The sequence below is a fragment of the Penaeus monodon genome, chromosome 2 (genome assembly GCF_015228065.2).
Source record: "Penaeus monodon isolate SGIC_2016 chromosome 2, NSTDA_Pmon_1, whole genome shotgun sequence".
Taxonomy (NCBI): Eukaryota; Metazoa; Arthropoda; class Malacostraca; order Decapoda; family Penaeidae; genus Penaeus; species Penaeus monodon.
The window spans coordinates 50,990,812-51,013,261 of record NC_051387.1 but is presented as its reverse complement, the minus strand read 5'-3'; the positions used below and the strand labels follow the sequence as shown (position 1 = coordinate 51,013,261).

The following is a 22,450-nucleotide window of genomic DNA, read 5'->3' as shown; positions in this document are numbered from 1 at the left end:
ACAAACAAAATAAAAATAACAAATAACAAACACATTTAAAAGTCAATTTATTCCTACAACGTTATCATTATCAAATTTAATCGGTCAACCGCCGTTCTGATACTGCGCGTTCGTAATTGCGCTGTCAAATGTTTGGCGGAGATTAACAACGATAAAGTCATACGCACGCAGCTGAAGCATATGTCCGAAGTCTAATGATCGAAATGATGATGATCATGGCAGTCATAATAATTATAATAATAATAATAATAATAATAATAATAATAATAATAATAATATTACTATTATTAATAAAAATATTACTATTTATAATAGTACTAACATAATAAATAATAGTAACAATAACAATTTAATTATGAAAAAAAAAAAAAATAATAATAGTAATAATAATAATTAATTATAACACCACGATTACTACTACTACTACTACTCTGCTAATAATAATAATATTAACGATAATAATAACAATAACAGTATGGATGGTAGTAAAATAATAATAATAATAATAATAATAATAATAACAACAACAACAACAACAACAACAATAACAATAATGATAATAATAATAATAATAATACCAATATCAATAAACAGGAAAATTAAAAAACTAATTATTCCATCCAATATAGTGTACAATAGTAACGTCCCCTAAACAGCCGAAATCACACACAATTAGCGTTCAAACAAAGGGAGGAGAAGGAGGAGGAGGAGGAGGAGGAGGAGGAGGAGGAGGAGGAGGAGGAGAAAAGGGAGGGGGAGGAAGAGGGGGAGGAAGAGGAAGAGGAAGAGGAGGAGGAGAAGGAGTAGGAGAAGGGAAAAGAAGAGCAGGAGGAGGTGAAGGAACAGGAGGAGGAAGATGAAAAAGAAAAACAGGAGAAAAATAGTAAGAGGAGAGAAGAAGAGACGAAAAGGGAAGAGAAGGTGGAGGGGTCGACGGCATGGGAGAGGGGGGGGGGGCAGTAAGGGTAGGCCACAGAATGACGAAAGGCCGGCCACATTTCGATTAAATGCATATTTTGATAAAATCGGACAACGACCCTCTGCTAAAATGACAGAAGTGAATAGGCCTATCTATTTCGCGGAGGGTCAGTCACCACGAGGTCAAGAACAGAAGCCTATTTATGGGAGAAAGGAAGAGAGAGGGAGGGAGGGAGGGAGGGAGGGAGGAGGGAGGGAGGAGGGGGGGGAGGAGAGAGAGAGGAGAGAGGAAGAGAGGGAGAGAGAGGAGGAGAGAGGAGAGAGGAGAGAGGAGAGAGAGAGAGAGAGAGAGGAGAGAGAGAGGAAGAGAGAGAGAGAGGAGGAGAGAGAAGAGAGAGAGAGGAGAGAAGAGAGAGAGAGAGAGACGAAGAGAGAGAAAGAGAGAAGAGAGAGAGAGAGAGAGAGAGAGAGGAAGAAGAGAAAGAGGAGGAGAGAGAGGAAGAGAGAGAGAGAAGAGAGAGAGAGAGAGGAGAGAGAGAGGAGAGAGGAGAGAGAGAGAGAGAGAGAGAGAGAGAGAGAGAGAGAGAGAGAGAGAGAGAGACGCAACTGGAATCGCCTGTAATATCGGCAAAGAGGATCGTGTAATTCGAGGAAATTCTAACAAAAAATGCAATTAATTAAATTAATAGGTACTTGACAGCACACGCCATATCGGCATCATTATCACCTTGAACGAGATAAGAAAAATCAAATCCAAGTTTAAAAGTATTCAACCGGCAAAGCTATTAAAACAAGGCGGGAGATGAAGTGCGATGCATCTGGAGGTGATGCTGTAGACAAGGAGATGAAGGCGATGATGATAAGCTTAAGGAGGAGGAGGAGGGAGGGAGGGGAGAGGAGGGAGGGGAGAGGAGGGAGGGAAGGAAGGGAGGGAGGGGGAAGGAGAGTATCGAGATCTCTATCTCCCCCCCTCCCCCCCCCTACCTTCCACCCTCCTTTCCGATAACTTCACCTGTGACAGATGACTAATATGATACAATCCGAGTTGTGTTATCAGTCGGTCTGTCTGTTTATCTACATGCTAAGACACACGTACACTTAGAGAGGTACAATTACAAGTATATACGCACGGCTACAAAACAAGCACATCTGTACAAGTGTAAGCATACGCCAATATGTATTCGTACATATACTTACATACGGTAATAAGCACGCCATTTGTGCAACACCCCCTCTCCCCATATATTGAGACAATTACAACCACACGCAAACACACACACACACACACATACACATACTCCACCCACATCCAATCCCCCCACACACATCTATTCACCCACACACATCCACATCCACATCCACATCACACCTTTCACACACACACACACACACACACACACACACACAACACACACACACACACACGTCACACGCACACCGACCCATACATACACTCACACAGACACCCACCCACACGAGAAGTCAAAGAATCGAGAAGGTGGACATAAAGTGACACATGACTCACGTTGATCGTCGATCTTCATCAGCTGATGAAGAAGGAAAAACGTCTTGCGTAATTCCAAAGCTCTCCGCCGGAAGTAAAGGGCGAGGGGGTAGGGAGGGTAGGGAAGCGGGGGAATAGAGGATGGGTAAAGGGGAATAGGGGAATAGGGGGAGTAGGGGGTGGGGGATGGGGCAGAAGAGGGGGGGGGAGGGGAGGGCGTAATGAAGGTGTCGGGTCCTTTGTAGTTGAAGTGTGTTAATGATTTTTACTTCTTCGATACAGAGAACGACGGAAGAAATCTGTCTTCGTCTGTGCGTTGCGAACGTTTTTTTAATCTTTTCATTCTTCTTTTTTCCTTCCTATTCTCTGTCTGTGTGAGTGTCTGTCTGTCTGTCTGTCTGTCTGTCTGTCTGTCTGTCTGTCTGTCTGTCTGTCTGTCTGTCTCTCTCTCTCTCTGCCTCTCCCTTCCTCCATGTCTACATATGTATCTCGTCATTTTCTCTCCTTCCCTTTTGCTATCTATCTCCACCTGTATCTCCTTCACAAACAATAACCTCAATTCTCCACGACGCACGTCACTTAATTCCAGCAACTCTTAATATAGTAAAACTTTCCCGCCAAAATAATGAGGGTTACATAGCACTTATCCGACGCCTCGCTGCGCACTGGTTAAAACCGCTCGAAAAATTAAGCTTCGTTCGCGTTTGCCTTCGGTTGTCGAATCGCGCACAATCTCAGCTCGGGGAAAAGTACTTGAGAAAAGCACTCGATAAAAAACACTTGATGAAAACTCTTAAGAAATCACATCACCGGCATCACGTCATCGTCGCCGATCTTTTAATCTTAATCTTACACTTACACTCGTCAAATAATTCCACGGCCTTTATTTACACCCTCCCTTCTTACCTCTTCTCCCCTTCTTTATTTCCTCCTCTCCTTTTCCCTATTTTCTAATCCCCACTTCCCTATTCCTTTCTCAAATTTACTACGACCTGTAGAAGCACAGAACCAACGTTGACAACCAGATAAAAACGCTGGTAAACAAATGTCTGACACACACGCGCATAAAAAAAAAGAAAAAAAGAGAGAGAAAAAAACGCACACCCACTAAAAGGTAAAAACAAAAGAGACATGAATATAGGCCTTCACACTCACCCTTTGGCTTCTCCGACTTCTGTGCAGCGGCTGCTGTGAGGGCAGCTGCAGGCCGAGTGCTGTTTGTGCCACTGCTGTTATTGCTGTTCCTGCTGCCGCTGCCGCTGGTGGATCGCCTGCTGAGCTGCATCTTGGCGGCGGATGCGTTCTGGAAAGGAAAAGGGAGGAGAGTTATTCAATGTATGGATGAGTGAGAAGGAAAATGAGGAAAAGGGAAAAGGATGACCGAGAGAGAGCGAGAAAGAGCGAGAAATAGGCAGGCCGATAGATAGATAGACAGAAAGATACACAGATAGGTAGACAGAGAGAGAGACAAAGACAGGTATTCCCATATGAAAAACAAAAACAAAGAAAAAAAATGCTCCCCCCCAAAGAAAAAAAAAACAAAAAAACTAAGAAGCCCCTAGTGAGAGACGTAATACAGGGGGAGGTAAGGAGGGAGGGGGAGGGGGGTAGCAGAGAGCTTTGCATAATGGGAATCTGAACACATGTTGCCATTGCAGACATTATCTTGCAAGATGAGGAGGCCAATCTCAGCTTAGGAGGTAGGGATGAAGAGCGGTTGAAAGGAAGAAAGAAGGAGGAAGGAAGAGGGAAGAAGGAAGAAGAAATGAGAAGAAGGAAGTAAGGACGTGATGATAAATGACCGTAGTAAGAATAAGAAACGTGATAAAGAGGAGTTATTTGGGAATAAAAGGGGAAAAGATGAACAAAGAGAAAATACTGAATGAAAATAATAATAAGAAAATAAGGAGAGGGAAATGGAAGATTTGGTGGATAGTGGAACTTTGATAAAAAGGAGAAACAAGGAAACAAAAGCGATAATAGTGATTCCAAACAGAAGATAGCGAAAAAAAAAATCGTGGAACGATGGAGAAAAGGAATAAACTGAAAGAAAGGAAAACAAAACAAAACAAAAATGATAAAGAAAGGGAAGGTGAAAACAAAAATTGGTAAAATGGAAAGAAAAACAAACAAACAAAGAGGCGTGGAAAAGAGAACTATGATTATACAGTGACCTATATAAAAACGGAGATAGAAAAAAATAATGAGAATACGAGGAGGGCAAGAAAGGAAGGGGGATAGGTGGGTTGAGGGGGGGTAGGCAGGAGGGGGAGGGGTAACAGGTGGTCGGGGGAGGGAGAATAGGTGGGGGGAGAGGGGGAATAAGCAGGTGGGGGTGGGGGAAGGCTAGTTCAAAAAGCCTTGGGGAAAACTCTTACCCATTACCCCCCCCCTCACCCCCACCAAACACCAATAACTCACAACCCGAAGCCAACAACGCCAACTTTCTTACAAGACACGATCAGATACCAGAAAAATCTTGCTTTTCTAGTATCCCACCCCCAACCCCCTCTACCCCCCTCCCATCCCGCCAAATCCCCTTTACACCCTCCCCCCATCCCCCCCCCTCTATTTATTTCAAAAATAAGTACTTAGGTCATCTTGCCGTCCGTCTTACTTAACCTACTTTATCTTCACACATTTGAATTTACTGCTCCTCTGCTATTACAGTTACTACCACTACTACTACTACTACTACTACAGTAACTCTAATATTACACTTCTTCTATAATTCTAACTACTACTGCTACTACTACTATTGCTACAACTGCTACTACTACAACTACTACGGTTATACATCAGTGCGTTTATTACCATAATCATTATCACTGCTTCGGTGCCTTTGCGTACGAGGGTCATGTGCGTGTGTGGGTTTGCGTAGGAAATTTGTATGTGAGTGTGGGAATGGGTGTGTGAGTGTGTGAGAGTGAGTGTGTGAGTGAGTGAGTGAGTGAGTGAGTGAGTGAGTGAGTGAGTGAGAGAGAGAGAGAGAGAGAGAGAGAGAGAGAGAGAGAGAGAGGTGTGTGTGTGTGTGTGTGTGTGTGTGTGTGTGTGTGTGTGTGTGTGTGTGTGTGTGTGTGTGTGTGTGTGCGCGCGCGGCAGATTTGTGTCTACGTTACGCGGGTGTGTGTTTGTGTAATCTTATGTACTAGCTATGTTTGCGTTTGTTCACGGATGAAAATGAGTATGTGTGTGTGTGTGTTCGTGTACGTATGATTACATTTTCGCTCGCATACATGTGGCTGTACACGAGCAGATGTGCATATGTTCGTGCTGAGAGAGAGAAAAAAGAAAAAAATAACGAGGCCACCTTCCTCTTCAAGCACTTTGCCGGGCGCCGCTGCGATCACGTACGAGAAAGCGCGACATATCATCCTCTACTGCCTGCTATTAGGTCGTCCTGGCGGCATTCTCTCCTGTTTTGATGTCGTCCCCAGTCGTCCCCCCTCCTTCACCCTCTTCCCTCCGGCGCACAATGTGTTCTGTGGTCCCCTGTGGCGCACCCCCCCCTCCCACTCCCCACACCGAAACACCTACTGCAGGTCAACACGATTCTGGGTCCGTCGTAACGTACATTTCTTCTCAATATATCCCTGAAAACGGATTCTCCATCGCGTCGTTTTTTCCTTGTTAAAATAATAATTATCGGTTATGTTTTTTTCCCTCCTTGATCCAGTCATAAAATTTACAAATCCGCTTTTTTTTTTAAATTCCGCCCCCTAGATTCCCTGAATTCTTTAAATTCTGCCCGACACAGCCTTATCTACTTACGTGATGAAGCGCGATGTTGCTAGGGAGTGGGGTGGGGGGGACCGTTTCTAGGGGGAAATTAGATGTTGCTGGGGGGAATTAAGAGGAGACGGTGGAAAATATGAAGGAGACAATAAGATTTATTCCTCTGTCTCTTTTGGCAATAAGGGAGAGAAAATGGACAAATTACTGCGCAGTGGGAAAAGGAAAGGAGGTTTTACTACCGTTTTAGGGGAGGGAAAAACAGGGCAATGGTCGTGGACTAGGGAGAAAATGGAAAGGTGATGAGTGTTGCTAGGGGAAATGGACGGCAATGGTCGTCGGCAAGAGAGAAAATGGAGGGAGGAGGGAAGCAAGTCGTTACGGGCTAATATCCCAGCAAAAGCCTTTCACACATCGCCCATGAGTGCACCTTGGCGATACCACGACCGCCGCCGGAGAGCCGAGCTGGCGCCTGGCCAAGGAACTCCGCGCGTCACCTTTGTAAACAAACAATCAAATGGCTGTCTAATTAGCTCGCTCCTTTCCCCCCCTCTCTCCATCTATATATCTATTTATATCTACATCTATCTATTTGTCTACCTACCTACATATGTATGTATGTAGACATACATATACACATTCATACACAGTGCCAGTTTGTTTTTTAAAGCATACGAGAGACGAAGAGACGAAGAGCCGAGGTATGGAGAGAAGAGATAGAGAGAGAGAGACGAGATGAGAGAGAGAGAGAGAGAGAGAAGAGAGAGTGAGAGATGAGAGAGAGTGAGAGGAGAGAGAGAGAGAGAGAGAGAGAGAGAGAGAGAGAGAGAGAGAGAGAGAGAGAGAGAGAGAGAGAGAAACATGACTATAAAAACGCCATCCTATCTCCCAAAGAACCGTCAGCAAGAGAACACAGCCATGACAGGTGACCGACGCGTACAAAATACAAACCATACTCATCCGTAATCATGCACAATGATTAATAAATTAAACAGAGCCCTTGAAAAAAAATCAAACAACCAAAATTGATAACATATATCCTTAAAAACATTATGATTTTACCTCGAAATACGCCTATACAGAAACAAATACATGGGAAGGCGTAGACACTCCCTTTGCTAATGAACAACGAAATGAATGAATACCTAAATGAGTGAATAGTTAAATGAACGGATAACTAAAAGAATGAATAAAGAGATAAATAAACAGCTAGTTTAATGAATAACTAAGCGAGTGAATAACGAAAATCCCGCACTCACTCACTCTCGAAATCTGAAGCGGAACACCATTCACCAGGAACAGTCTCCCCTCCCCCCACCATCCCCCCTACCAGCGCGCGAATGTTCTCGAATGAACTAGAAGAGAGATGGGGGGGGGAGGGGCGAGGAGGAGAGAAAAAGGGAACGAGAGAGAGGGAGAGGAGGGAAGGAGAGGAGGGAAGGAGAGGGAGAAGGAGGGAGGGAGAGAGAGGAGAGAGTGAAAGAAGAAGAGGGAAATGGAAAAGGAAAAGAGGAAGGGAAAGGGAGAAGAGAGAAAGAGAAAGAGAGAAAGAGAGAAAGAGAGAAAGAGAGAGAGAGAGAGAGAGAGAGAGAGAGAGAGAGAGAGAGAGAGAGAGAGAGAGAGAGAGAGAGAGAGACCCGGCAAGTGAAACCAGCGTCATGGAGAAATGGAATGTCTAGAATGCCTAATATCTAAAAATAGCTTAAGATGAACAACTATTTCCAAAAAATAAAGTATCAAATATCTACAGTCATCAGATAACCAAAATGTTCAAAATATTTATAATAAAACATGAAACATATTAAAAAAAGAAAAAAAAAATCCAACTCTCTTTGCACTAAAACTCCTTCTTATATATTAAACAACATTTTAGGAAAATAAAATAAAAGATAAAAAAGAAGAGTAAAGAAAAATAGGAGAAAGGGGACGAAAAGGAAGAGAAATAGAAAGCAAACTAACGGGGGGTGGAGTGCAGAGGAGAGAAAGTGGAGAAAAGGAAATATTAATAAGAATGATAATTAATGCAGAAGAGAAAAAAAAATGGGAAAAAGCAGAGGAAAGGGCGAGAGAATATTAACGACAGAGAAGGAGGAAACTGAAAGAGAGGGGTATTAAATGAGAGATGAAGAAAAGAGGGGAAATAGAGAGAAACGAAGAAAAGTCAACGGAAGAAGATAATTAGAGTAAAAGGAAAGAACAAGGAAGAAGAGGAGAAGAAACATGAGCAAGTAGACAAGGTGGAGGCGAAGACGAAAATAAAGATACGACCAAGGGAAGGAATATAAAGAACCGGATAAGAAAAGAGGATGAGAGGAAGACCTTGAAGCAAACGAAGGAGAAGAGGAGAGAAGGAGAGGGGGCGAGGAGCGGCGCTATTCCAGCCAGCGGCGCCGCGATCGTGACCAACTAGAGCAGGTCACTTTATTCTACTTCCAGCCACTTCCTGGAACGACCGCCGTGGACCGCCGCCGCCGCCGCCGCCGCCGCCGCCGCCGCCGCCGCCGCCGCCATCATGCGGACTCGCAGGATCCTCGCCATCCTCTCTCTCTCCCTCCTTCCCTGAACCCCCCCCCCCCCAAACTCTTCAAGGCACATCAAGAGGGAAGAGGCGGCGGGTGGAGGGATGGGGGGGGAGGGGGAGGGGGAAGGGGAGGGGGGAGAGCGGGCAACCACGGGGCTCGCCGGCGCCCTTCGAAAGGAGTCCCCAGCAAGAGAGAGGCGCCCGGCCATTGTGAAGGAAAAGCGAGCTTTCGGAGAGATCCGCCGTGAAATAAAATCAGGTGCCGGACAGCGTCTTCCCGCCGGTAACTCACATCGCGGCCACCGCTGGCGATGGCAGCGCCGCGTCCCGATGCGCCGCCAAGGGTCAAACGCCGCGGCTTCGTCGTATCTCCGCTCGGGGCGGCCGAGTTCGGGCATCCTGACATGCCCCCGCCCCCCGAGATGGTCCGGAGATGAAAACGAAGTAAAATCACAATCGGAAAAGGCGCGAGAATCGGCTCCCGGGCCGGCCGCGCCGAGCCGAAGTCGCCGGCGAAGGTTCGGGACGCGGGGGAATGATTGCTCTTCGCCGGTAATGTTTCTCTCACCTTTGGCCTTCGCGGACCGCAAGAAGACGCTGGGATTTGGGGGAAAACATTAATTTGTTGCAGTTACTCCGGCGGCGCCACGCACATGGCTTCGTTCACCTGACGGCTCCGCCACCGCGACTCTCAGCGACTGACCGCACACAGGGAGGGGGGGGGGAAGAGAGGAGAGGAGGAGGAGGAGGAGGAGGAGGATGGGAAGCGGGGGAAAGGAAGAAATACCAAGGGGTCGAAGTACCGGCGTCCTGACCCCGTCGCGAGTGAGGGAGGAGGGCCGGCGGGGGAGTAATCACAGCGACCTCGGGATGGACGGGGTAATGGGGGGGGGGGGAGCAAGAGAATGGAAACTACCCCCAACGACCCCCCCCCCCTACTGGAGTACAACCACCAGGGAGCAGCGGCCAAACGGGCAACAACGACCGACGACGACGACGACGACCGCCAGCACAAAATTCTTTTTTTTTTTCCCGACGACTCCGAAAAGAAACGGACAATGCACGAATTCCTTCCCTGTTATCAGCATGCGGCGGTTTTGCCTCCCCGCTCGCTCTTCCGTCTTTCCTCTCTCTCTCTCTCTCTCTCTCTCTCTCTCTCTCTCTCTCTCTCTCTCTCTCTCTCTCTCTCTCTCTCTATCTATCTATCTATCTTATCTCTCTCTCTCTCTCTCTCTCTCTCTCTCTCTCTTCTCTCTCTCTCTCTCTCTCTCTCTCTCTCTCTCTCTCTCTCTCTCTCTCTCTCTCTCTCTCTCACACACACACACACACACACACACACACACGTGTGCGCAAGTGGAAGTCCGCTGTATCGCAAGATAACTACGTGTACACACACCTACACACGAGAAGTGCAGAACTATGTGTCAATACTTACACGGTCGACTTCTTTCACTTTTGAACATGCATTTTCAAACTCTCCGAAACACAGCCATAATCGCAAACGCACACACAATCAAGACACACTGGAATCGTATGTACGTACTCACGTGTGCACACAATCTCCCGTGTGTATGTACCTTGTCAACAGACTTCTTCGATGCACACGGACCACACCTCGCCTCCTCGCGCTGTGGCCCCGGCCCCTCACGCCCCATCATCTTGGAGCTGCGCCCACGCCCACGCGCCTTTCCACGCCCGTTTCCTGGCCTTATCACCCGGTTTGCGCCTTCCCCTTCCTCTCGCTTCCTCTTCCCGTCTCTTATCTTTTCCCTCTTCGTCTTCCTCGTTTTAATCTTTCTTAAACAGTCTTCGCCTTCCTTTCTGTCTCTTCCCCTCTTTCTTTTTCTCCCTTCCCCTCTTTGCTTCTTGTTCCTTATCGTTCTTTAGCTCTTTATATGTATAATTAGGATTTTTCTGCCCTGTCGTGTACACTTAATGTGAAAATACATACATATGTGCAACTCAACCATATAACATTCACCTCTGTACGCATGCAAATTCACGTGTGTGTGTATGCATGGAATTGCATTATCCCCTTTGTTAAAATATATACATATACATATACATACATACACATATATATAAATATAAACAAATATATATATATATATATATATATATATATATATATATATATATATATATATATATATATATATATATGTGTGTGTGTGTGTGTGTGTGTGTGTGTGTGTGTGTGTGTGTGTGTGTGTGTGTGTGTGTGTGTGTGTGTGTGTGTGTGTGTGTGTATCTGTCTGTATATATGCATGTATGTATGCATATAAGTAGGTAAGTATGTGTATGGGATATCATATGCAAATCTCGAATCATATGAATGAGTGTCAATCTGACTATAGCTGATGGAAAAAATGAAATTTCTACTTCAGAATGAAGAAAGAAAGAGAAGAGAAAAAAAAATTCTCCATGAAATTGACAAAGTATGTACATTTCCCCCGAAATACCGCGCATGTCTTAACACCATAAATTATAATAAAAATGAAACACACATTACCATAAAAACATGAGGTAAAGGTGACTCTTCATGGATCGTAGGTGAAGGTTTTAGATCTTAGGGTGATGACGAAAGGGTTTGGTAACCACCATGTGCATTTAAGTGTGATAAACAAAATACAGGCAATAAGAATAAAAAAAAATAGACGTATCGCACGACAAACAAAGGATTAGAGGTTTAAAGAATGATAGAGAAAGATACAGACCAACAAATGAGGAAAAACATGCAAATAAAAAGTGACGATCGAAGGGTGATTGAGCAATAAAGAGTGGGAGAAGAAGAGGAAGAAGAAGAAGAAAAACTGGGTATAGGATGTAGAGAGAAGGCGGGAGAAAGAAGACGAAAAGGAATACGAATAAGACAACAAGAAGAGGAGAGGAAGGAGAAGAAAGAAGAGAAATTGGAGAGAAAAAGTGAACGCTACGAAAAGGAAAAGGAGGCAAATGAGGAGAAATAGAACAGACTACGAAATGGAGAAGCATAATGAGAAAAGGTGAAGCTTCGCGATAGAGCTTCAGCTGACTAAGCGTTTGTTATTTTCCAGATTAAACGAAAGACTAGAAAGCGTCACATTAAAAAAAAAGAAAGGAAAGAATGCGATGATGGAGGAATAGGGAGAGAGGAAATAGAGACAGATAGAAAGAATGACAGTGGAAGAGGGGGGGAGGGAGAACGTCTGGAAGGAGAGACGAAATTTCAATATTTCATATGGCAAAAATACAAGAAAAAAAAAATACAGTAGTAGATATACAGATAGACAGACAAATAGTTATATCTGACAGCACGACAGCTATCCAGACAGCAAGGCAAGAGCATCAACAACTTCCCACAACTGACGGTCAGACTCCCCCTCCCCTTTTCCCCTCCCCCTCCCCCTCCCCCTTCCCCCTAGCTAGTGAGCGAAGACGAAGCGTGGGGGTAAGGGAGAAGAGGGCAAGAAAGAAAGGGGGGAGAGAAATAGGAAAGGAAAAGGAGGTACAGAGGGAGAGAAAATAGTGGAGAAAGCAGAAAAAGATGAAACGGGGGAGAAAGAAGAGAGGAGAGGGGAGAAGAAAAGAGAGAGAGAGGAGAGGGGAAGAGGAGAAAAGAGAGAGAGAGGAGAGGGATCAGAGAGAGAGAGGGGGGGGGGGAGGGAAAGGGAGGGAGGAGGAAAAGAGAAAAGGGAGGGAAGAAGAAGAGAGGAAAAGGGGGGAAGGGGGAGATGGGAAGTAAACGCGGGGGGTTGGGGTGGGGGTGGGGGGTACACGCCCATCCCGCCCGCTACCGCAAATTACCAAGAGTTACCAGGACGGAGTGGTACAAATAGCTCCGTTGAATGGGGGGGGGGGCGGTGGTGCGGGGGATGGAACGGTGAAGCGAGAGGGACTGAGAAGAGGAAAGAAGGAAGGAGAAAGAAGGAAGGAGAAAGAAGGAAGGAGAAAGAAGGAAGGAGAAAAGAGGGAGATGAGAGAGGGAGAGAGAAAAAGGAGAAATGAACGGAAAAGATGGGAAGGAGGAAGACGGAAACTGAAACGAAAATGTTATATAGGAACAAAGGAAAACAGAAAAGAGCGAAAAAAAGAAAACGACGATAAACGTAAAACACATGGAAAATCTATTAAAAAAACAATGATAGATAATTAAACAAACAAAACAAATAAAACAACGGCTTTAGAGAAGATACACCGGAAGAAAACAACTTCTAACGAGAAACACAAACGAAAAAAAACAAGCCATAACTCAATAAAACAACAACAACAACAACAACAACAACACAACAACGACACCGCCCAACACCAAAGCCCACACCGACGCCGACATGTATCGTTTATCCATCTATCTTATCCATTTGCCTTATCCATCTATCTTATCCATCCATCTCCGTCCACAAGGAGCGATGGACAAGAAAAGACAAGGCGGAAGGAGTCTTTGATCGCGTTTCTTACAAGAAGGGAGGGAGGGAGGGAGGGAGGGGAGAGGGAGGGAGGGGAGGGAGGGAGAGGAGGGAGGGAGGGAGGGAGGGAGGGGGAAGAGGGAGGGAGGAGGGAGGGAGAGAAGGAAGGAGGGAGGGGAAGAGGGAGGGAGGGAGGGAGAGGGGAGGAAGGAGGGAAGGAGGAAGGGAGGGAATAGGGAGGGAGGGAGAGAGGGGGAAAGGACGAAAGAGAGAAGGTGAGGACGAGAGAGAGAGAGAGAGAGAGAGAGAGAGAGAGAGAGAGAGAGAGAGAGAGAGAGAGAGAGAGAGAGAGAGAGAGAAATAGATAATACATACGAGGTACACCTAGAATTATGATAAGATACCTGTCCCTTCTGGAAAGTTCGCTGGCACCGGGATTGATAAGCACACCTTGAGATTATTGGCATTATTCGGATAAGCGGGATGGAGGAGGCAGGCAGTGGACGGAGAAAGGGCGCACGAGAATAGACGGATGAACAGACGGGCAAACGGAAGACGAACAGACACACAGAGGAATGAATGAACAAGAAGACAGGACTGAGAACAGACAGACAGACATACAGACAGAGGTACGATTAGGCGGATACAGGGGCGGACGGACAGACAAATAAAGCAGACAGATATCACAGACAGATGGACAGACACACAGAAGATCAGACGAATAGAGAGACATAAGGGAACGAACAGATAGACAATCAGATGTACAGACAGGCGGTCGGAAGAGCGAAGAGCTTTCGAGACAAGCAGATATGCAGACCGACGGACAGACGAACGAACAGGTGGGTGAAAGAACGAAAAGAGAGACAGGCGGAAGGGGGATAAGTAACATCGGACGAAGGAACATAAAAGCAGAAAAACAGCCAGACAGAAAAAAAACAGTCAACAGACGTACATGACTCACAAAACAAGTCAAAAGGAAAAAAGAAACAGAGGGACGCATGGCCGATCCAACAGGCAGAGAAACGGACAAAGCAAAGGAAATAAAACAGGGAGCTAATGAAAAATAGAAAGGCTCAGGGGTATACAGGGAAGTGGTGGGAGGTAAGGGGAGAGGGAGAGGGCGAGAGAGAGAGAGAGAGAGAGAGAGAGAGAGAGAGAGAGAGAGAGAGAGAGAGAAGAAGAGAGAGAGAGAGAGAGAGAGAGAGAGAGAGAGAATGAAAATGGGAAGACGAACGAAAGGACCAGTGTTCATTGCATACTGCGTTACTCATATGCCTCGTTCTTCCTCCCTCTGCTACTTCTCTGCCTCCTAACTCCTTCGTCTCTCTGCTACTTCTATGCCTCCTCCTTGCTCATATGTAATCCGTTCCTTACGTATTCTAGGGACGCTTTATCTGTTCTTTTCTGTTTAAATGGAGATTAATCAAGATAAAAAAAACGTAATACAGATTTGTTTCGTAAGTCTGAATCTATATTGAGATTACGTAAAAAAATGGGTACAGACATTCTAAACGAGTGTTCTGATCTTGTAAACAGAACCTCTCTAGAATCTATTTTGACAAAACAAATACATACAAATAAATTAATAAAAAGAATCTATAAAAAATACCTCGAAATTTTTCTCTAGTGACCTGTTCGAACTGCAAAAGGCCACCCACACACCCACTCATCACCTCGGATCAAACAGTAGTGATAACAAGGAGTTAAAATTACCATTAGGGCATAAGGGTGAAAATCCCACAAACAGTGAACTTTTAAACGGGGGATTCAAGACGATGCATTCGTATGTCTTTTGTCCTGTCCTGCCCTGGTCCTTCTTTTCTGGTGTGTTTTTTTTTCGGTCTATTTCTTTCCCTCATTGTCAGATACGTTTCTTCCGCGAGTTCTTTTTCTATTTTTTTTGTCTCTCGATCTATTTATGTCTCCCTCTTTCTCTCTCGCTCCATTAAAGTAAAACTTCCTTATTGTTTTAACCATTTGTCTCTAAGTTTGTTTTCTCTATCAATTAATCAATCTAATCTATCCATCTACACCAACATACACACAGACGCACACAAACAACTCACCCCCCCCACCCACCAATAAAGCCTCCCCCCTACGCACGCACACAGAAGCACCTCCCGTTTGTTTACCGAACAGGTGACACAGACCAGGCCAAGTGAGGTCGTGACACCGGAACTTAAGGTGTCCATTGGCAGCGACACGTGGCGAGGAAGTCAGCCTCCTTCACGCACTCTACGGACCCCGCCCACCTCTTTGTCTCTGCTTCCATAACTCAGTTTGCGCAGTGCTAGCCCAGCCCTCCAACAATCTTGGTGCTGCAAAATATTGTTTTTATATGAAAAAGCGCATCCTGCTCCGCTCCCAGACTGCAAGGATCCGTCAGTGTAGCATTCATATGCATTAGACAGAATTTCAAGATGCTTATTTATAATTGTAAGTGTGTATATTGCTTAAGTATAGCAGGGGGACACTGTCTGTTTTGGGGGCAGTCGTATAATATACATTTAAGTGAGTTGGCAGGAATATTCATGGGCACCGAATTTCTATTAAATCAAGGCTCAGGAGTAACTTTCTGCGATTCACAGAGTGCTCTCTAGGCTCTGAACACTCTGGACAAAAGTGCATGAAGTATTGCAAATGACATCGGGATAAACGTGTATCGTGCAAAAGAACAACGCTATGATATTCGTTTTGTGTGGATTCCATCGCATGTTGGAATCCCTAGGCATGATCATGCTGATCGCCTGGCAAAGTCAGCATGTGAGAAGCAAAGTGTGGATATAGATCTTGGGGTACCTCTTTCTAGGATTTTATACAGCATTAAAGCTTCCTTCAAAGATAACTTGACTGAGATGATTAACTCTGCTGCATAAATTACTATGACCGGTTTTCGCAAGATTCATTCATCTATGGTTTATATAAAACTAGAACAAGACAGTGTGATATTGTGACCGCAACAATCACGCTTGAATATAGATTGTATTGCAGGTCAATATAGTTTGTTATGTCGAAGAAACTAAGTTTAAACTGCGTAATGAAGAATATAAGCGAACACTTGTACATTACCTCTGAGTGCCATGTGTTACAGCCTTTCAGACCACCCAGTATGAGGTACAGAGAACTATGCAACCATTTCATATCATCTAAGATATACTTATGTTGTATCATAAATTTGGAATTTAGTATCATATGATCGTATATCAAATGTAGCAATGTCTTTCCACGTCCAAGCTGTACGCTGGCGTGGCAGATGAGCAGATAAAGGATTGTGTACTTGTTCCTTTCCTGTATTAAATGTACCACAGCTTGCCCACGCCTGTGCAGTTAGCCAGGGTGGTGAATGAAGGACTGAACTAAAATTCCCTCCAATTCCTTACTCTATTCGCCTCCGCCTCCCCTCCGTCACCCCTTTCCCTTCCCCTCCTTCCCCTTTCTATATCCCTCTGTTGCCCCCTCCTCTTCTTTCCCTCGTCCATAATAATCATCATTTCAATGATAATACTGGTAATATTAATAATCATGATAATGATAATGATGATGATGATGGTGATGATAATGATGATGATGATGAGAGTTAGAGATAGTGAGTGAGAGAGAGAGAGAGAGAGAGAGAGAGAGAGAGAGAGAGAGAGAGAGAGAGAGAGAGAGAGAGAGAGAGAGAAGAGAGAGAGAGAGAGAGAGAGAGAGAGAGGAGAGAGAGAGAGAGAGAGAGTGAGAGTGAGAGAGAGCGATGAAGTGAGAGAGAGAGAGCGATAAAGAGAGAAAGAGCAAGAGAGAGAGCGATAAAGAGAGAAAGAGCAAGAGAGAGAGCGATAAAGAGAGAAAGAGCAAGAGAGAGAGCGATAAAGAGAGAAAGAGGAAAAGAGAGAAAGCGATAAAGAGAGAAAGAGGAAGAGAGAGAGACGCCGCAGAGGAAGAGAACAATCTCGGAGGAAGTCACAGCCAGACACGTGTTGGTAAAGTGCCGGAGGAGGAGGGGGGGTCAAGGAGAAAGGGAAGGGGGAGGGAGGGGGGGTGGTAAGGAAAAAGGGAAGGGGGGGGAGCGGAAGGAGGAAGGGGAGGAGGAGAGGGAGGGAATGATAAGGGGAAAGGGAAAGGGGGGGGGGAGGGAGGAGTATGGCAAGGAAGAAGGGAAGGGGGAAGGGGGGAGGGGGAGGGGGGAGAGGGGGAGAGGGAAGGGAATAGTACGGAGAGAAGGAAGGGGAGGAGAGGGAGATAGAAAGAGACGGAATGGGAGGGGAAGGGAAAGGAGGGCGGAAGAAAGGAAGCAGCGAAGGAGGGAAGGAGAAGAAACCCAGAAAAAGGTGTATAGACGGGGCAGGATAAAGGAGCGGGGAGATAGCAAAAGAGAGGAAAGAGCAATAAAGAGATAGAAAGAGAAGGGGAGGGGGGAGATATAGGGCAGAGGAAAGAGCAATAAAGAGAAAGAAAGAGAAGGGGGGATATAGGGTGGAGAAAAAAACAAACCTATCAAGCAGGCAAACACACACCTGCCAATTACGGCGCCACACCTGTCCGCCATTGGACCGACGCGACACAGGATTACCTTACGGACGCCCTCGGGGGGAAAAGGGGGGGGGGGGGGAGGGGCAGGAAAGGAAGGAAGGAAGGAAGGAAAGGAGGACTGGGAGAATGGGTCAACAGAAGGGAGGGAGGGAGAACAGGCGAGGAAGGAAGGAAGGAAGGAATGAAGAATGGGAAAAAGAGTACTAGAAAGAAGGGAGAACAAGATCGGAAGGAACGAAGGGAGGAATACAGGAATGTGAGAAAGGGTCCATGGAAAGCAGGAAGGAAGGAAGACGTGAAGAGAAGGGATATTAGTAAAGAAGAGAGGATCATGCTAACCACAACAATTGCAATAATAACGATGAAAATGAACGTATGAATAACATAATCACAAAAGAAACCACAAAGAAAATTTAAAAGAAAGAAAAACAAACAAAACGGAGAGAGAAAGATAATAGATAAGCGAGAGCAAAGTGGAAAATAGGTCATGAGCCAAAAAAGTGAAATAAAGAGAAAGAGAAAGTAGGTCACTCGAAAGACTCCCAAGGATAAAACAAACAAACAAACATACAGAAAAACAAATACACAGAAAATGAAACCAAGGCGGGACAGCGTAAATTTCGTAGAAGAACCTCTTTCCTCAAAATATTTCAATTAAAAAACTCCCGTCACCGCAAGACAGAGGGAAGCAAAGAAGAGCGCAATAGCTAATTAGCATAATAAATGTCATTCATTCATTCAAACTCGTTCATCGTCGCTCGGAAACCAGTCTTGCATTTCCTCACTCGTGGCAAGTCCGGGCGGAGGGGGATAGGGGAGGGGAGGAGGAAGATGGGGAAGGGGGGGGGAGGAGAGGAGGAAGATGGGGAAGGGGAGAGGGTGAAGAAGGTGGGGAGGGGGAGATGAGGAGGAAGATGGGGGAGAGCAGAGGGTGAAGAGGATGGGGAGGGGAAGATGGAGGAGAGGAGAGGGTGAAAACAGTGAGGAGAGCGGGAGATGGGGAGGGGGAGATGAGGATGGGGGGAAGATGGGGGAGGGGTCGGGTAAGGAGAGGAAGAGTGAGTTGAAGAGGGTAGCGAGGGGCAAGGTGAGGAGGGGGAGGGGGGGTAAGAGAAACGGGGAGAAAAGTAAGAGGGGGAAAAGGGGTGAATATGATGGGTGAGTCCTATAAAAGGAAGAGGGGGTAGAGGTGAGAAGATAGGATGGGAGGAGGGGGGGGAGAATTTAGATGATGGAAAGGGAATAGTAGAGAGAAGAATGGACATAGTGATAAAGATGGGTAAATACTGTGAAGGAGGGAAGGTGTTAACAATAACAACAACAACAGCAGCAATAATAGTAATAATTAATGATAATAATAATGATAATACTAACAGACACAATAATATAAATAACAATAATAATAATGATAACTACAGTAACACTAATAACGACAATAACATGCCAGTGCTAATAAGAATGGTAACGATAACAATAATAATAAAGTAATATTAATCATAACAATGATAATGACAATAGTCTAGAGAAAGGTAGACAGACAGCTGAAGACACACACAAAGCCACAGAAGATAAAAACGGGCGAAGAAAGAAGAGGGAGACCATAGAGAGGTAGGTGGGCGGGCCATGAGAAGGGGGGAGGAGGGAGGGAGGGGTGCGGATGGGGATGGGGAGGAGGAGGGAGGGAGGGGTGGGGATGGGGGAGGAGGGGAAGAGAGGAATGAGGGGTGGGGATGGGGAAGAGGAGGGGAGGGAGGGGTGGGGATGGGAGGAGGGGAAGAGAGGAATGAGGGGTGGGGATGGGAGGAGGAAGGAATGGAAGGGTGGGGATGGAAGGAGGAGGAGGGGAGGGAGGGATGAAGGAATGAGATGAGGTTGGAGATTTGGGGGTAGGGGGAGGAGACGAAGTAGGAGAGGTGGGGAGGGATGGGGAGGGGGAAGCGAGAAAGGATGACTCAGGTACAGCGAGGCGTCTCTAGATCGCGTTAACAAGTAGTCTAGAAAAGCGGGCGGTCACTCCGGGACTTTGAAAGGTCTCGTAACCCAAGAAGGTGAGGACTGGGGGGAGAAGGGGAGGACTGTGGGGGGGGGGGGGAGGAAGGTGGGGGAAAAGGAGGAGAGAAAGATGGGGGGAAAAGGGGGAGGAAGGTGGGGGAAAAGGAGGGGGAGAGGGGAGGAAGGCAGGGGGGAAAGGGGGAAGAGAGGATGGGTAGAAAGTGGGGGCGAAGGAAAAAGAAAGGGCAGAGGAAAGGGGGAGAAGAGAGGAAAGCAGAGGAAACGAGGGAAAAGGAAAAGAACTGAGGAATGAGGAGAGCATGAGAACGTTCATGAGGAGAAAGATTGAGGGGAGAGGGAGGAGTGCGTGCGAAAGAAGAGAGTGGAGGGGGGAAGAAGGAGAGAAAAGCAGAGCAAGAAAGGGGGGGGGGACACGTGGGGAAAGACCTTCCACGACCCTCTGCCAGGCAGCCCTCTCGTGGCGACTTCTGAAACCTTCCACTTACTCTTGCTCTCGTAATAGTAACAAATACATTACCACAGTTTACAACAATAAACACAAAAGGGGGAGAGAAACAGAGAAGAAAATATCCTCTCGTATTTCCCACAAATCCCCAGAAAGCTAAATGAAAAAAAAGAGAGAAGGGAAAGGGAGGAGAGAAAGAAAAAGAGCGAGAGAAAGGTACACACACACACACATGCGCACACACACAAAAATAAAATGGTTTCCCCAATGACGTAAACACCGACGTCTGAAGACTATATGTGGAAGAGGGTGATGTAACACCTGTAACACGGCCAGGACAGCGGAATGCAACCTCGAAAATAATCACTGGATGGAAGGAAAAGAGTAACACGTATGGTTAAAGAAGAAACATTGGGTATAATAAATGGTGACGCAAATTAATAATAAAAAGGGTATATTAGAGAAAGTTGATCCAAATTTAGACAACGCTATTGAAAAAAGTAAAGAAAAAAAAAAACGTAGGTAATAATAAAACGAATGAAAAAAAAGAGAGCAAAAATAACCAATTAATAAAAAATAAATAAATAAATAAATAAAAATCTAAAGAATTTTCCGTCATCCGAACATTAGTCACTAGTACATAAAACTCCCCGTCCACCCCCTCACCCCATCGGCCCGACATCAATACAGTGAAGGTTTTCTTTATTATTACCCTCTCATTAATCACCCTGACACGCCCACCTTGTATCCATCATGCCGTCTAGGTGGCTGCACGGGCGTGGTGTATGAGAGGTCGCTTCATGTCTAATTAGCGAGGGCGTGGGCGTGAGAGAGAAAACAATGGGTTCAAGTTGCAGGTGAGGGTGGGTAGGGCAATGGGGGTGGGAGGACGGGGGGGAGTGTGTGTGTGTGTGTGTGTGTGTGTGTGTGTGTGTGTGTGTGTGTGTGTGTGTGGTGTGTGTGTGTGTGTGTGCGCGTGCATGCTTGTGTGTTTATGTGAGTGGGTTGGGCGCACGTGTGCGTGTATACCTTCATATGCATACGCGTGTGTATGTAAGTGGCAGACACTCGTACGGCCAAAGCAAGCAAGTGGGTGGACATAAAAATAATTCAGTCGAGATGAACGGCGAGTCACTATGATAGCCCCATCGAGGCCGTTCGCAGAATCGACGCTCAGCGAGATAAAACCAGAACCAGTGGGAAAAAAAGGAGAGTGGGCGGCGGGTTGGGGGGGGTGGGGTGGGGTGGGGGTTGGGGGGGATTTAACTGCAAGAGCAACGAAATTCTATCTGAGCGATGTCGGAGTTGGGTGTGAACCCTCTCCACGAATTCCCAAGGCAACTGATAAAGGGACCAGCCACCCACACTCACACACACACACACACACACACACACACACACACACAACACACACACCCCACCACCCACACACCCACACAAAACAACAACACAAAACACAAAACACACACACACAACACACCACACACACACACACACACACACACACAAACACACACACACACAATCACACACATCGCCCCCCTCCCATCAACACACAACTGACGATAAAAGCGACTGCCCCGCGTCCCCTCTTATCGCTAGGTGGCACTGGCTTATCACGGTGCGGAAAACATCTCAAGGTATACAAGATTTATAGATGAAGTTCAACGTGACAGAGATCTTGCTAAGATAAGATAGTATATATATATATATATATATATAATAAATGATATAGATAATATATAATAATAGATATATAGAGATAGATATATATATATAAATAAAAATATAAATAGTGGAATATTATATATATGTAGAATATATATATATATATATAAATATATTGATTATAATATATATATATAATATATTAAAATATATATATATATATATAATATATATATATATATAGATATATATAATATATATATATATATATATAGATATATATATCTATATATAGTACATAGAATAATATTTAATATATATGATATATATATATAATATAATATATATATATCTATTATGCACATATACACGTATAAAATAATAATAATAATAATAATAATAATAATAATAATAATAATAAAAATAATAACAATAATAACAGCAATGATAGCAAAAAAGAAAGATTTTTCTACAAACTCGCCAAAGCCACACGCAAAAAAGATCCACTGCTTTTCATTTAACAAATACCCGCCCCCCCCTTCCCGAAAGCAAACCTCCTTACCCCTCGGCCCTTGGAATCGCAAACCCGCACCAAGTTATCCATTTGGGAAATCCACATTTTGCGTATGAGAGGTCCGTTGCACCATTAATCACCCGGCGGAGCTATTTGTTAAGGGATGCAGCAGGAAGGATGGAAGGGGGGAGGGGGAAGGGGGGGAGAAGGGGCTCTGCTAATAATTTAGAATGTACCGTGT

General features: G+C 45.3%; 1 protein-coding gene across 1 annotated transcript in view; it reads right to left on the bottom strand.

Annotated features, from left to right (window-relative positions):
- Positions 1-3,851, bottom strand: part of LOC119583549 (zinc finger protein 287-like) — a gene marked incomplete at its 3' end in the record, with an annotated part of 39,605 nt that extends 35,754 nt beyond the window's left edge. Inside the window, 1 exon segment of the mRNA XM_037932089.1 lies at positions 3,578-3,851. Within this exon segment, the coding sequence (XP_037788017.1) occupies positions 3,578-3,707 (130 nt within the window).
- Between the last annotated feature and the right edge of the window lie 18,599 nt (positions 3,852-22,450).